The sequence below is a fragment of the Tachyglossus aculeatus genome, chromosome X1, assembly GCF_015852505.1.
Source record: "Tachyglossus aculeatus isolate mTacAcu1 chromosome X1, mTacAcu1.pri, whole genome shotgun sequence".
NCBI classification, from domain to species: Eukaryota; Metazoa; Chordata; class Mammalia; order Monotremata; family Tachyglossidae; genus Tachyglossus; species Tachyglossus aculeatus.
The window spans coordinates 121,340,065-121,355,556 of NC_052101.1; the positions used below are offsets into that span (position 1 = coordinate 121,340,065).

At 58.3% G+C, this 15,492-nt stretch overlaps 1 protein-coding gene across 4 annotated transcripts; it reads right to left on the reverse strand.

Moving 5' to 3' along the window:
• Positions 1–1,864: 1,864 nt before the first annotated feature.
• HOMER3 (homer scaffold protein 3) lies at positions 1,865–11,714 on the reverse strand. Of its 4 annotated transcripts, none has more exons than XM_038772989.1 (10): positions 11,566–11,714; positions 7,194–7,315; positions 6,730–6,886; positions 6,190–6,321; positions 5,973–6,080; positions 5,176–5,297; positions 2,987–3,143; positions 2,724–2,834; positions 2,345–2,425; positions 1,865–2,061 (listed from the first exon to the last, which is right to left on the reverse strand). In XM_038772989.1, exons 2-10 carry the CDS (start codon positions 7,205–7,207, stop codon positions 1,873–1,875), a joined length of 1,071 nt encoding a protein of 356 aa, XP_038628917.1. In that variant the 5' UTR covers positions 7,208–7,315; positions 11,566–11,714; the 3' UTR covers positions 1,865–1,872. The 4 variants fall into 4 exon arrangements, with proteins under 4 accessions (XP_038628917.1, XP_038628918.1, XP_038628920.1 ...); XM_038772990.1 differs by having other exon boundaries at positions 11,525–11,714; XM_038772992.1 differs by lacking the exon at positions 11,566–11,714 and adding an exon at positions 8,059–8,077.
• Positions 11,715–15,492: the final 3,778 nt, after the last annotated feature.

A 15,492-nucleotide genomic window follows, 5' to 3' on the forward strand; every position in this document is an offset into this window, starting at 1 on the left:
GCCTGCTCCCCACCTCTCCCTCACGCCCCCGTTCCTCAACCTCACACCCCTCTCCCAGGCCAACTGGCTTCCGTGGCACCCGGCAGATAGATTCTGGCCAGAAGAGGGTTGCGGGCGGGGGGCGGTTTTCTAAAGCCACATGGATGGCACGGGGACTTGGCCGGGCCCGATCCGCCCAGTGGGATACAAATTTTCCACCCGCTTTCCTCATCCTCCTAGCCCCAGCCCACTCCTACTTAACGTTTTGTTTTCTGCATTTGTTTTACTGTTTCTGTTTCATCTCTCCTACTGTATCTGCCTCCAGTCCCATCTCCCCCCACCTCTACCCCCCAAGCTTTAGTTTTAGAATGTGAAACCCCTAGGTGCCAGGGACCATCCTGAATTGACCCATGTATTTTTTTTCCCAGTGCTTAGAACAGTGTTAGCGACACTGTAGGCACTTAATAAATAGCATTCTGACTACTACAACCACTACTGCTTGGGCAGGGAGGGAGGGGCTTCATCTGAGGCACTTCCCATCCCCCAACCCCCACGCAAATCCAGCGCCACGGACCACGGACTTGGGCTCTTTTTCAAACTTGGGCCCAGGGACTCACCTCCGGCCCAGGCAAGTCATCCGCACCCAGAGACGAACACAGATTGACACACACATGGGGACTCAGAGGGTTTAGAAATGTAATTCGGTCGCCCAGATGGACGCCCTCATCCAGAGACGCTAAAAAGTCTACGAGGGTGAGAAGCTCGGAACGGCCCTACGATTCCTCCGCCCCAGTGTGATCTCTCCATTCCCACCCACCCTCTTGCCACGGGCCACGTGAGAGGGAAATCCAGCTCACCCCTCCCAGCGAAGACATGAGGTCTCAAACCCCTCCCAGCCGTGCCTGCCAGCCGAGCTCGGCTCCGACTCAGCTCCCTGCCGGCGCTGCTGACAGTAATTGCTGGGGTCGGGGAGAAGTGGCGCCTAAATTGGTGGCCTGTCACACAGCTGGCAGGCAGTGAACTGCTCCTGAGCCCCCAGACACCCCTCCCTCCCCCCCCCCCCCCCACCTTCCAGCCCCCAACTCTGCCAACTGAACATCAAGCTACCCCAGGTTGGACCGAGGGAGACCGGAGGCACCCTCCTCCCATCTTCCTGGTGGGGGGCAACCATCCATCCCAGCAGAGAAGTGCTACGGTGAGGGGGAGGTGAGCAGGATGGGGCGGCAGGGCTCTGCCCGTCTCCCTAGATTGGGGCTGGGGAGGGTCAAGGTTTGGCTGGGTTAGGGGGCCGGGGAGGGGAGCGGAGGAGGTCTCCTTCCCGGGCAACCCTGCCAGGACTCGTCCCATCCTGAGTCAGCGCTGTGCTTCCTGCCCGGGAGACTCCCTGAAACAGACTTCCCTGGGGCCCTGTGACTCAGCTGCGAGGCTGGGTTGCGGAGACAAAGAGCACTAGAGCCCCGACCACTCACTGTCTGGGCTGCAGGGGCTCAGGCAGCCCCTTGGGAGGGGCGGGAGGGGTAGTGGTCAGAGCAGCCGGCCCCCAAATGACTTCACTTCTCTCCCCACCCCCTGTTCAAGATCCTTATTCCCCTCCCTGTGAGCTGCTGCCTGCCATCCTTGGGGGTGGGAAACTCCAAATCTCTTCCACCCCATGTACCAAATAGGTGTCAGGTAGCCCACCCCCAGGATCCGGGCCGTTCCAGGTTTTTTAGTTAAATATAAAACTACGGAAAACTGCAAATACTCCCCTCCCTCCTCCTGCTGGGGTCCAGACCAGGAGCTCTGGGACTCTTTCCCCCCACCCCCCTACCCCACCCCCCCGCCCTGTCATACCCTACCCCCAGTTCTCTGGACGCCCCCGTCCCACCCCCCACCCCTCCCCAGCGGCTCCGCTCACGGACCCTCTGCCAGCCGGGCCAGGCCCTGCCGCAGCTCGCTCAGCTCGAAGATCTTGACATCCATGAGCTCGGCTGCCCGCAGCACTTCACTCCGCGCCCGCTCCTGCTCCCCCCGCATCTCCACCAGGTTCTGCTCTGCCCCCCGCAGCTGCCGCTCCAACTCCGTGTTCCGGCCCTCCAGGTCCTGGATCGGGGAGAAGAAGGGTGAGAAGATCATTCTGCCCGACCGCTCGAGTCCCTCATCCATCCACCTCACCAAGGGCCCGAGGTGACCGGGAAGGGCTGCCCGCGGATCTTTCTTCCTTTCCTTTTCCTGCCCCTCCTCTTCCTTCCCCTTCCTCGGGGCCCAGCCTCCCTCCAGCTCCAAGGGCCATTTCCTAGGCCTGGCTTCCTGGGCCAGCCTCCTCCCCACCCCGGCTTGCCCAGGCTTCATCCGCTGATGCCCACACCCCGCTCCTGGGCATTACCTGCAGTTTCTGCAGGGTCTCCTCCCGTTCGCTCTCTGCCTCCCGCTGGCTGCTCTTCTGATTCTTCAGCATCTGGATTTCCTGGAGCCCGGGCCCAGAGAAAAGCGTTCGGATCCCCGAGGACGGGTTAAGGGAGCCGGAGGGTCAGACGGGAGGGGGAGAGACCCCCAGGGACGGGATAATAATGTTTAGCGCTGGCTGTGTGCCAGGGATGGTGGTGGGGTGGGTATCAGAGGCCCAGGACCAGGGGGAGAGGTAGGTCAGACACCCGGGGACAGAGGGGCAGAGATGTGACCCCAACGGGGGTCAGGGAAGCCGATGTCTTGACGGGGGGTTGCATAGTGGTCCCCTCCTCTTCCCCTTTCCCTCCTTGCCACACCTCGTCCTTGATCTTGATCATCATCTCCAGCTCCTCCAGGGTCTGGCCCAGTCCGTCCTTCCCACTCTCCCTGGCTGGTTCGGGTGCACCTTGGGCCTCCAATTCCGCCACCTGTCATAAAGGCGGGGCCTCAGTTTTAGGCTTGAAGCTCAGTGGGGATCCATTTCCCCATCTCCCCGCGCCCAAAAACGAGGGAAGGGGAAGGGCTGGGGGGCGGGCACGTGCACGGGGCAAGAAGCCGAGGGGCCCCAGGCCCGACCCACCCTCAGCCGCAAGCTCTCCGTCTCCTCCTGGTAGGCCGCCAGCTGCTTCTTCCACTGCTCCACGTTGGCGTTGGCCTCCCGCAGTGCGGCCACCAGCTTGTTGTTGTTGTCCTGGAGGGTGAAGAACTCAGCTTCCCACTGCACTTCCCCCACCGAGCTGGGGGACAGGGAGGATAACAATTGTGCTAGTTGTTAAGCGCTTACTAAGGTCAAGCCCTGCCCTCAGCCCTGGAGTAGACGCAAGTTCGGCAGGTCGGACACAGTCCCCGGCCCCCGTGGGGCTGGCGGTCTACGCGGGAAGCAGAACAGGCATGGAATTCCCATTTTGCAGATGAGGAAACGGAGGCCCAGATAAGGTAAGTGCCTTGCCCAAGGTCTCTCACAGCAGGCAGGTGGCAGAGCTGGGATGAGAACCGAGGTCCTCCAACCTGGGCTCTTTCCACTAGGCCCCACTTCCTCCCCCTGGCCCGTTCCCTCCCCGCGTCTTAGGCCTGGGATCGGCTCCTTGACCTAAGGAGGAGAAAGACCCTAGTTGAGGAGTGGGCAGGGATCTCTTCTGGCAGTCAGGGGGTTAATGTGGCTCCTCTCTGACTGCCCTGGGCAATGCCCTGGGCACTGCCCTGCTTCCCAGTATTAGCAGTATTTACTGAGGGCCCATTGGATGCAATGCAACGAACTGAGTGATTGACAAGTACAAAGCAGAGAAGTGACACGTTCCCTGTCCACAAGGAGCTTCCGCCCTAATAGTGGAAGACAGACATGAAAATGAGGACAGTCATCAATGAAAGTGATCTACTGAGCAACTGAATAAGCAAGCGTATATACAAAAGTCTTTATGAGAAGTACATATATATATGAGAAGCAGCGTGGCTCAGTGGAAAGAGCCTGAGCTTGGGAGTCAGAGGTTGTGGGTTCTAACCCCGGCTCCGCCACTTCTCAGCTGTGTGACTTTGGGCGAGTCACTTCACTTCTCTGTGACTCAGTTACCGCATCTGTAAAATGGGAATTAAGACTGTGAGCCCTATGGGGGACAACCAGATTACCTTGTATCTACCCCAGTGCTTAGAACAGTGCTTGGCACTTAACAAATACCATCATCATTATTATTATTATTAAAAGTACTTGTTTTGATGTCTGCCTCCCCCATTCTAGACTGTGAGCCCGCCGTTGGGTAGGGATCGTCTCTCTTTGTTGCTGAATTGTACTTTCCAAGTGCTTAGTACAGTGCTCTGCACACAGTAAGCGCTCAATAAATATGATTGAATGAATGAATGGAGATAGGGTGGTGGGGAGGCTGTAAGACTTGGGGTACAGGAAACTCAGCAGGGAAGGCGTTCAGGAGGGCTCTGGTCAGATTTGGGGAGGGAGGAGGCAGGAGAGGGGAGTGTGAGGAACAGCTGGGCGCCCTATGTGGGACAGGGGCAGGAGCTGACTACTTGGTGCAGAGAAACTGCTTAACACAGACTATTGTTATTATTGTCGTCGTTGTTCTTCCCAGAAGATTAGCTTCCTGGTGTCCCTGGGGCCCTCAGCCTTCTCCAGGAGCCCCGGGGCCCACTTGACCCCCTTCCATGGCGTAGTGGACAGAGCACGGGCTGGGAGTCAGAAGGTCATGTGTTCTAATCCCGGCTGCACCACTTGATGATGATGATAATGGCATTTATTAAGCGCTTACTATGTGCAAAGCACTGTTCCAAGCGCTGAGGAGGTTACAAGGTGATCAGGTTGTCCCACAGAGGGCTCACAGTCTTAATCCCCATTTTCCAGATGAGGTAATTTAGGCACAGAGAAGTGAAGTGACTTGCCCAGAGTCACACAGCTGACATTTGGCGGAGTCGGGATTTGAACCCATGACCTCTGACTCCAAAGCCCGTGCTCTTTCCACTGAGCCACGCTGCTTCACTTGTCTCCTATGTGACCTTGGACAAGTCATTTCACTTCTCTGTGCCTCAGTCACCTCATCTGCAAAATGGGGATTGAGACTGTGAGCCCTGTGTGGGACAGGGCCCGCGTCCAACCCAATTTGCTTTATTCCCTCCAGCGCGTAGTACGGTGCTTGGCACGTCAGTAAGGGCTTAACAAATGCCACTATTATTATGATTCTTCCATCCCAAGCCCTCTGTCCATCCGGCCCCAATCCCTCCCGGTGGGGGGCACCTCCAGCCCCCCACTTCCCACAGCTCTCATACCCTTCTGACAGCATCTTCTTGAGCCGCTCCCGCTCTGTGGGGTTGGGCCCATCGGCGCTCTGGCTGCGGAACAGTTTCTCGTCCCCGGGGCCATTGGCGCTGATCAGTGGGCTCGGCAGGACCTGGGGGCGGGGAAGTCCCTGGTCAGGGCAGGGACCCTGGGGAGAGCGGCTCCCGCCAGGCTCGGCAACCGCTGGACCCGGCCGGGCTTTGGCTGGGGAACCGGCTCCCGCTCCTGGGCCTTAGTCGGGGTTGGGGCCCCGGGCTCGAAGAGCCGGGCAGAGGTTGGGCAGGCCGAGCCGGCCGAGCTGAACCGGACCCGTTCTTCCTATTCCGGCAGCATCAATTATTGAGGGAAGCGGTGAGCGTGCAGTTCTCCCGGGCCTCGAGGGAAGAGGGGGGCAGAGGAGCGAAGGGGAGGGACACGAAGGGGTGGGGTAGAGGAGAGTGGGGAGGGCGGCAGGGAGGCTGGAGACTGCTCTCAAACCCATCCTGCTCCCTAAGCTGTGCTCCTCCAGGGCCACCCAGCCCCCGCAGGCTCCAGGCACTCCACTCCACCCCGGATCTCCCTTGCCCGTTGCCCACTGTTGCCCAGCCCGGCCCGGGCTAATCCAATCTGCCTGCATCCAGCCAGGACCGCTGGAACAACCGGGCCCAGTGGGCAGTTGGCCAGGGTCCCTCGGGTGTGTGCCACCAGGAGCTCCCCGTGAGCGTTGGGTGGGCGGGGGCGCAAATGGGGAGGGCTTGCCTGCTCCAGGGAGGGGCAGGGAGGTGTGGAGAACCGTCGTCCCACTGACCTGGTGTGAGGAGAGGCTCAAGGCTGGGTTCGTAAGCTCAGTCTTGTCTTGGGACTTCTCCCGGGCCAGCCGGGCCGCCTCCTTCACCTCCTGGAACTTCTCGGCAAACTGCCACCGGGGTGGGGAGAGAAGATGGAGGACCAAATCAGTGCCCTGCCCACTCCCTCACCGGCTCCTCGTGCGAGTCCCCGGGGGGCCCAGCCCCACGGCGCCTCACCTGAGACAGGTGCTGCTCGGAGGCGAAGCCCAGCCCGTAGACGGTGTTGGCGCGGCTGTCGGCCCACTGCCCAAACTTCTGCGAGGTCTTGGTGAAGGTCATGTTGGGGGTGATGGTGCTGTTGATGATGGCCTGGAAGAAGAGCCACGGGTAGCTCAGGGGCGTCGCTCCTTTGGCCCACCCTCAACTGTCCCCCAGGGGCAGCCACTGGGTCAGAGGCGCTGGCCGAGAAGCCCGGGCTGAGTCCGCCTCGGCCGCCGGCGCCCAGACTGGGCGCTCCACGCTGCCCGAAGAGCAGTCCCTGGGGAGGTCAACAGGGTGCTCAGGGCATGGCTCTGGATACGCCCTCCCCCCTTGGTGCAACCAGGCACCTAGACCCCACCTGCTCGCCCAACTCGGAGAGATGACGGGGGGGTGCGGAGGGGGGGAGAGGGCAAGTGTGGAACCTTCTTCCCATGGCTGCCTTCCCATCCGAGGAGCTGTGCCTGGTGGGATGGGGACAGCGGTGAGGGGAGGGGCCCTCCCGGGGCCCTCCCTGACCTTGGTGCCACCCACACTGATGATACGGTAGACGTTGCGGGTGGCATCGTAGAAGTAGGAGACGGTGAGGGCGTGCTTGCCCGCTGGGATCCAGTTCCGCTTGGTGGCGGGGTCAATTTGGAAGACATGGGCCCGGGTGCTGAAGATGGGCTGCTCCCTGTGAGCGGAGGGCTGGGTCAGCGGAGCTCTGGACTCGCCCTCTCCGGATCAGCCCTGCCCGCTGGGTGGATGGGGGGACGTGCCCGGGGAGCTGGTCGGTGCGATTCTTCCTCCTGGGAGCTCCAGCTGGGAGCCCCCGGCTCCCCTGGGTCCTGGGAGCGGTTGGAGGCTCCTGGGTGCAGGAGCGGAATCCACCACGGAGTGGGCAACGGATAGGAGAGGCCAGGAGGGGCCAGGTTGCGGGGAGGGGGCTGCCCAGGCCCAGAATGCCAGGTGAGGGGCAGAAGTCAAGGGCCGAGCGTTACCTTGTCGTGGACATTGGTCAGGCGTGGGCAGACACGGCACAGGAGGAACTGGCAGAGTACGTAGTGGGCATCGGCCGTGGGCGGCGGCTCTGGGGCCTCGAGCTGGCCTCGGGGCTCAGTCCCTGCAGGGGGTGGAAGGCGGGGGACGGTCTGGTGAGTGTTCTCTGGCCCCCTCCTCCCGGGGTCTGCCCACTAGCCTCCGCGGCCTGGGGTCCCTCCCCACCTGCTCTAGGGTCCCCAGGCCTCCAGAAGGGCACTCAAGGAGGAGCCGAAAGCCACGGGATGGCCTGGGGAGTAGGGCGACCAAACCCCAGAGAGAAATTCTCAGCCAGTCTGGCTCAGGAAAGGAGAGGGGTGTGAGGACGGGCCAGGGGGAGGCAGGAAGCGGCTGCACAGAGGCAACAAAGACGTGGCCAGTCCCTAATTCCCACTTCACAGTTCTTTTAGACTGTGAGCCCACCGTTGGGTAGGGACTGTCTCTATATGTTGCCAACTTGTACTTCCCAAGCGCTTAGTACAGTGCTCTGCACACAGTAAGCGCTCAATAAATGCGATTGATGATGAACAAAGACAGCGGGAGGAGAGGGGCCCCAGGGAGCGGCACTGGGAGAGCCTCAGCAGCCTGGCCTCTCCACAGAGCCCGGGATCGGCGGGTCGGCGGGGAGAGGGGCTGGGAATGCCAGTCTAGCCCGGTGGGCAGGGAGGAGAGAAGGGGCAATGCCCCCAGTTCCCAAACAGGTCCCCTCCCACCTCCCCCCACCCCACTCGGCATCACCGGGGGTCAGACACTAGAACCGACCCGTGCGACGCTCAGGGGCTGGGACGGGGCCCCACAGGGTGGACGGCACCGGGGTCTGGGCAGCACCTGAGTGGAGCGAGGCCGGCCGGTGGCAGCGTCGGGTGGAGGGGAGGCAGCCTACCTCAATAGGGGAGCAGGGACTGGGGAATGAGTTGGGGGAGAGGGAGTTTCTAACTGAGAGGGCTCAGTGCCCTCTCTCTACCCAGGAAACAGATCCACTTGCCCACTCCCCCGAACCCAGCAGCAGAGGAAGTGAGAAGGGGACCTGGGAGGGGCCCGGTTTAACCCTTGCTGGTGCCTGGGATGGGGCAGGGTGGGGCCATGCCACCCTTTATCTCTTCTGCCTCTCGGGACTGGTGGTATCTGAAAGCCCCAGAAACCCCTTTCCCCGCCCCCTCGCCCCAAGCCCGGTATTGATCCCCGCCCCACCCGACCCCTCTATTGCTCTCCGACGGCAGAGATAGGTCCAATCCCATCCGGGGGTCCTGGCCCTCCCCTTTCCTTCCTCCCTCTCCCTTCCCTTCCCACAGCTGCCCTGAGGTGGCCCAAACCTGCTGGACGGAGCCCAGCCCAGAAAAGGCCTCCGGGACCGAGATGGGGAAGGGGGCTAGGGCTGTTGGAACCTGCAGTTGGGGCCGCAAAAGGGTATTTCCGTCTGGCCTAGGAGAAGCCCTCCTGCTTGACCTTTGCTGTCCCCTACCTTCTCCCCGGCTCCTTCCAACCCCCTCGCTGGCAGCTGTGACATGGTCATGAGGGCTGCGAATGAAACAGGACCCTTCGCTCCCCCTGCCCTGGCCACGACACAGAGGGGTTGGAGCTCCTGCCCAGGGGCTGCCACTCCAGGCCCTCCCCACCAGGTTAAATGGGGGGCCCGGCCCCACTCTGACCCTGGGGGCCCCCAGGATGAGCCCAGACAGAGGGAGAGGGCACCCGGGCCAGGCAGAGCCACCAGCCGTGAGTAAACAGGGGCCAGAGCTCTGCCTTCCAGCTCCTGAGTTCAGCCCCTTGAATCCACCAAGAAAATCCTTCAGGGGATGAGGGAGGGACAGAAGATAAGGAGGGAAACCACACACCTAAGGACAATCAGTGTGGGTGGCACAGGGGGCTTTCAGGCAGCCAGAGGCAGTAAGAGGTCCTGAATATGGGGCAGAATATATATCTCACTTCTGAGAGAACATCTCCTGCGGGGAGAGCACAGCCCACCTGGCTGGCTGTAGAGTCAGCTCCCCTGTAGAGACGGGGCTCTGGTGGCCTGCAACCAAAAGCCGAGTTCAGCACTTTCTATGTCCCCAGGGGCCCGGTTCTGAGCAAAGGGAATGCAGGAGGATTGAGCTCCCGGGGCAATCAGAGAGGGCGGCTCAGCACAAGTCCATCCCACCTCTTCTCCCTTTCCCTCTCCCTCCTGGCCGCTCTGCTCAGCAAGCGCCTCTTCCCTCCCTCCCTCCTGACTGCCCACTGCCTCTGCCCCGGGAATCTGGATGAAGGACCCGGTTATGAGTCAGATCGGATCTGGCCGGGAGAACTGGTCCGAGGTCCCATCCATCCACCCTGCCTCTCCCACTCCCCAGTCTCCCGAGGAGGTGGGGTCTGCAGCCCAGGGAGCAGCTGCAGCAGTAGTAGCAGCAGCAGGCGGGCAGGTTGGGGCACACCGAGCCCCGGGCCGGGGCGCCTGTTGAGAAGAGCCAGAGAAAGTGCCGCTAATCCCCTTCCCCCAAACCCAGCAACCCACTGGCTGCAGAGGAACCACCGGACCCAGCCCCAGCTACACCCAGGCCAGAAGCACTAGCCCCTGGCAGGCCATGGGGAGTGGCCAGCTTAACCCTTTAAAGAGGTGCTTTTCTAGGGCTAAGGGAGGAAAGCCGGCCTTCCACCTGCCAATGTCCTGGGTCGGGTGAGCCTGAACCCCAACTCTGATGATGAAAGTCTCTCTCTCTCTCTCTCGTTGCCAGTTCACCAAGGGAAAGCCATCATTGCCTGGGTGCTGCAGCAGCAGCAGCAGCCTCTGGCTCTCCTGCCTCCGCCTCCCTCCAAGCTCCAGGCTCCCTGGGCAACTGTTCCTCCCGGTGCCAAGGGGCAGCCCGAACGGTTTGGGCCTGGAAAGCGGCTTGGGTTTAGGGAAACCTTCCATGAAGCCCAGCAAACTCACCTCCCCCCTTCCCCTCGCTGCCTCCGCTGACCTGAGACAGATGCTTTCTCGGGGAAATAAGGGCTCGGGGCTTTCTCATGGAAGTGGGGGAGACCGGGGCGGTCTTCTTCAATCAATCAATCAATCAATCAATCAATCAATCAATCGTATCTATTGAGCGCTTACTGTATGCAGAGCACTGTACTAGGCGCTTGGGAAGTCCAAGCGGGCAACATAATAGAGACAGTCCCTACCCAACAGTGGGCTCACAGTCTAAAAGTCTTCCCCTTCACCTACTCCAGACCCAACGCTACATAAGTCACAGGTGAGTGCCAGCCGTGCCCCCTTCTCCCCGGAGGGGCTCCGGGTGGCCGTGCCCGCTCCTCAAACCTTCTTCCCAAGGAAAAGGGCGCAGCCCAACCTCGTGGCGGCAACTTTCCTTCAGATCCCAGCGACGGCTTCGGAAAGGCAGGAGCCGGATCCGGGAGCCACCCAATCAATCAATCAATCAACCAGTACAAGCATATATACAGGTATGTATATACCGCCGCCGCCGCCCCCCAGCAATCAATCAATCGTCTTTATTGAGCGCTTACTGTGTGCAGAGCACTGGACTAAGCGCTCGGGAAGCCCAAGTTGGCAACATCTAGAGACAGTCCCTACATACCAGTGGGCTCACGGTCTAAAAGGGGGAGACGGAGAACAAAACCAAACATACTAACAAAATAAAATAGAATAGATATGTACAAGTAAAATAGAGTAATAAATCTGTACAAACATATATACAGGTATGTATATACTGCCGCCGCCCCCCAGCAATCAATCAATCAATCAATCGTCTTTATTGAGCGCTTACTGTGTGCAGAGCACTGGACTAAGCGCTTGCGAAGTCCAAGTTGGCAACATCTAGAGCCAGTCCCTACCCACCAGTGGGCTCACAGTCTAAAAGGGGGAGACGGAGAACAAAACCAAACACACTAACAAAATAAAATAGGATATATACAAGTAAAATAAATAAATAGAGTAATCAATCTGTACAAACATATCTACAGGTATGTATATACCGCCGCCGCCGCCCCCCAGCAATCAATCAATCGTCTTTATTGAGCGCTTACGGTGTGCAGAGCACTGGACTAAGCGCTTGGGAAGTCCAAGTTGGCAACACAGAGAGACGGTCCCTACCCAACAGCCCCCGATTGGGAAGAGGGGGGCTCCAGTCGGGTCCGGGACCCAGCCTCATCATCATCATCATCATCATCATCAATCGTCTTTATGGAGCGCTCACGGTGTGCAGAGCACTGTGCTAAGCGCTTGGGAAGTCCAAGCCGGCAACAGATAGAGCCGGTCCCCACCCAGCAGCGGGCTCACGGTCTAGAAGGGGGAGACGGAGAACAAAAGCCAACATACTCCGGCCCGTCCCAAGGCGCCAAGTTGGGGGGCGACCTCACCGACTGGCGGGCCGCTCCCGGGCCCTCCGGATCCGGATGCGCTGGAGGTTGCCCCCGGAACGGGGCTGGGCTGGGCGCGGCCGGAGGCTCCCCGCGCCAACTTTGGGGGCCGCGGCCCGGGCTGCTCTTTGTCTCGCTTCCTTCTGCCGCCGCCGCTGCCTCCGCCGTTGCCGTTGCCGTTGCGGCGGCCGCCGCCTGCCCCATAGCGATCCCGGCCCCGCCGCTGCCCCCCCCCCCCGCCGCCGCCGCCGCCCCCGCCGCCTTTCTCTTGGGCGCCCCCGGCCGGCTCCGTGCCGCCACCTGCCGGGCTCGGACTCGCACTACACCCCCCCGGCCCGCCGGCCGACACTCCCGTCCCCGCGTGGGCGTCCGAGTGTGTGCTCACACACAGCGTACACAACATACACGTTCACTACGCCCCGCCTACACTGTGCGAATGTGCAGCCACTGAACACACACACACACACAACATACACGTTCACTACGCCCCATCTCCGCTGTGCAGTCACCGAACACCCACACAACATACACGTTCACCACGCCCCGCCTCCACTGTGCGAATGTGCAGTCACTGAACACACACACAACATATACGTTCACTACGCCCCACCTCCGCTGTGCGAATGTGCAGTCACCAAACACACACACACACACACAACATACACGTTCACTACACCCCACCTCCACCGTGCAGTCACCGAACACCCACACAACATACACATTCACTACGCCCCACTTCCACTGTGCAAATGTGCAGTCACTGAACACACACACAACATACACGTTCACTACTCCCCGCCTCCGCTGTGCGAATGTGAAGTCACTGAACACCCACACATCATACACGTTCACTACGCCCCACCTCCGCTGTGCGAATGTGCAGTCACTGAACACACACACAACATACACGTTCACTACGCCCCACCTCCACTGTGCAAATGTGCAGTCACTGAACACACACACACACACAACATACACGTTCACTACGCCCCACCTCCACTGTGCGAATGTGCAGTCACTGAACACACACACAGCATACATGTTCACTACGCCCCACCTACACAGTGCAAATGTGCAGTCACTGAACACACACACACACACATACATACACACATGCACATTGCCATTCAGGCAGCTGAAATCTCCACACAATCACTACACACACTCACCCACCCACCCACCCACCAGAGCTACCACTCTGTACCCATTGTACATATGCTCCCAGCCTTCTCTCCCAAACCCCGGCACCTACGCACACCAGCCACATAATGAAGAAGACCAGGGCGAGAACACTCCCACCCGTAACCCCTGCCATACCCGTGCTCTCTCTCTCTCCCCAGTTCTGTATTCAACAAAGACCATATCTTCCCAATAATTAGAGCACTGTAACCACAGAACAATACCCTCCCGACACCATCATCATCATAAACAAATCCGAGGCCTTTTGTGTGCAAGGCGCAGCGCTTGGTGTTCTACCCATCGGCAGGGCCGACACACGCGGCTTGGCCTGGAGCCGTCCCTCATCCCTCTCCCCCCCTGCCCCATGAGAAGGTAAGAAGCTGCATTTTATCTAAGGGTCTCAACGGACTTTCTAATTGTAAATAGCTCTTGGAACAAACAATTGCAATTTTCAGCCATGAGGGTAGTTTCGAGAGATGGTATGCCGTCATCCGGTCTTATACCTCCAACAACAGTAGAACAAAACCTGAAAGCCGGACGATAGGCAAGGAATTTGCTGACCACGGAGACCTTTATATAACTCCCCCCACCCTTTGATTTTGGGAAGCAGGAGGGAGCAAGCTTGTGGGGAAGGAGAATGGAGCTCTCCAAGCCACCTGGAACGATTTCCCCCACCTTCCTTCCCTTTTACACACACTATTTGGGGCTTGGTACCATTCCCAGCGTGTCACATGGGTGTTTTCTTTGGATCCCACCCTTTGCTCCCTCCGGAAACGTAGCCTGCCGATTGGGTGAAACCCGCCCTCTCGCCCTCCTGGGGAGTTGGCTTGAGGCCTCGGGTTGGGGCAGGATGTTCATTCTGCCGCCTCTTCTGTGCCCGAGCTCTTTTTTTTCCCACTTTTGGATCTCTGCTTCCTTTCTTCTCTCCCCAGCTCTTGCAGTGTGCCGCTGTACAGTTCTGGGCTGCCAAACTGAGGCCTTCCTAGAGCAGACTGCCAAAGGGACCGAGTTGGAGGGCAGGTCTAAGGAGTCCAAACTCATCTGGACTCCACGCTTTTAGACCGTGAGCCCACTGTTGGGTAGGGACTGTCTCTATATGTTGCCAACTTGTACTTCCCAAGCGCTTAGTCCAGTGCTCTGCACACAGTGAGCGCTCAATAAATACGATTGATGGATTGATTGATTGACTGATTACCACTGGTGACTTATTAAGGTGCTCGCATTAACAGGGCATTTCACATGTGAAATGTAACCAACCCTTCCTTCCACCCCCAGTTCTATCGTCAATTCGCCTGCTCGGTACCTATGATTTTCAGGACAATATTGTGGCTTTTTTTGTTCCCTCTGCCTGGGCTAACGAAATAGAGTGGGAGGGAGAAAGGTAAAACTGATCTAGAATGAAGTTTCAGAGCGCCGGTCTCCTCTGATCACCTAGCCACCCATTCCAAGTGTTCAGTTCCTTTCTCCTGCTTCCAACCCACCCCGACAGCTGAATTATTATTATTATTATTATTATTATTATTATTATTATATTTGTTAAGCACTTACTATCTGCCAAGCACTGTTCTAAGCGCTGGGGTAAATACAAGATATTCAGATTAAACACTCTTGTCGTTCCACAAGGGGCTCACGGTCTTAATCATCATCATCATCATCATCAATCGTATTTATTGAGCGCTTACTATGTGCAGAGCACTGTACTAAGCGCTTGGGAAGTACAAATTGGCAACATATAATCCCCACTGAGTAAGCAGTGTGGCTTAGTGGAACGAGTATGGGCTTGGCAGTCAGAGGCCGTGGGTTCTAATCCCGGCTCCGCCACCTTATCAGCTGTGTGACTTTGGGCGAGTCACTTCACTCCTCCGTGCCTCAGTTCCCTCATCTGTAAAATGAGGATTAAGACTGGGAGTCCCACGTGGGCCAACCTGATTACCTTGTATCTACAACGGTGCTTGGCACGTAGTCAGCGCTTAACAAATCCCATCATTATTAGTATTATTATTTTACAGATGAGGAAAGCGAGGCCCAGAGAAGCTAAGTGGCTTGCCCAAGGTCACACAGCAGACCATTCAGGAAGAGTAGACTGAAGGGCCCCCCGGGGCGGGCAAACTGTGCCTATCCGTGATTAAACAATAACATAGGCCCGTCCACAGGTCCTCCTCGTTCTCTGTCACGCTCAAATCGGTCAGTGACATTTCCCGAGATCTTACTGTGTGCGACACTTTATACCAAGTGCTTAATAACCAGGACCTCAAAAATTCATTGGTTTTTGACGGTTCCGTCCAGCTTCGCTACAGACCCAGCCAAGTGAGGGCAGCCAGTCGGAGTTTTACCCCGGTTACCTTTTGCTAGCCGACTGGTGCCGCTCTTCAGTCGATCAGTGGCATTTATTGAGCACTTTTTGCATGCAGAGCACTGTACTAAGCACTTGGGAGAGTAACACAACAGAGTTGGTAGAAGCAGTCCCTGCCTATAAGGAGTTCACAGTCTGTAAACTCACTATGGGCAGGGAATGTGTCTGTTTATGGCTATAGTGTACTCTTCCAAGTGCTTAATAGTGTTCTGCACACAGTAAGTGCTCAATAAATAATAATAATAATAATAATGGCATTTGTTAAGCGCTTACTATGTGCAGAGCACTGTACTAAGCACTTGGGAGAGTAACACAACAGAGTTGGTAGACGCAGTCCCGGCCTATGAGTTCACAGTCTGTAAACTCGTTATGGACAGGGAATGTGTCTGTTTATG

Excerpts from the sequence above, each read along its gene's own strand:
- HOMER3 (XM_038772989.1), bottom strand. Across the intron at positions 6,081-6,189 it reads CCGAGCAGCACCTGTCTCAG|TTTGCCGAGAAGTTCCAGGA; the intron begins GTGAGGCGCCGT and ends CCCCGGTGGCAG. Across the intron at positions 2,062-2,344 it reads AGACCCTGCAGAAACTGCAG|GACCTGGAGGGCCGGAACAC; the intron begins GTAATGCCCAGG and ends TCCCCGATCCAG.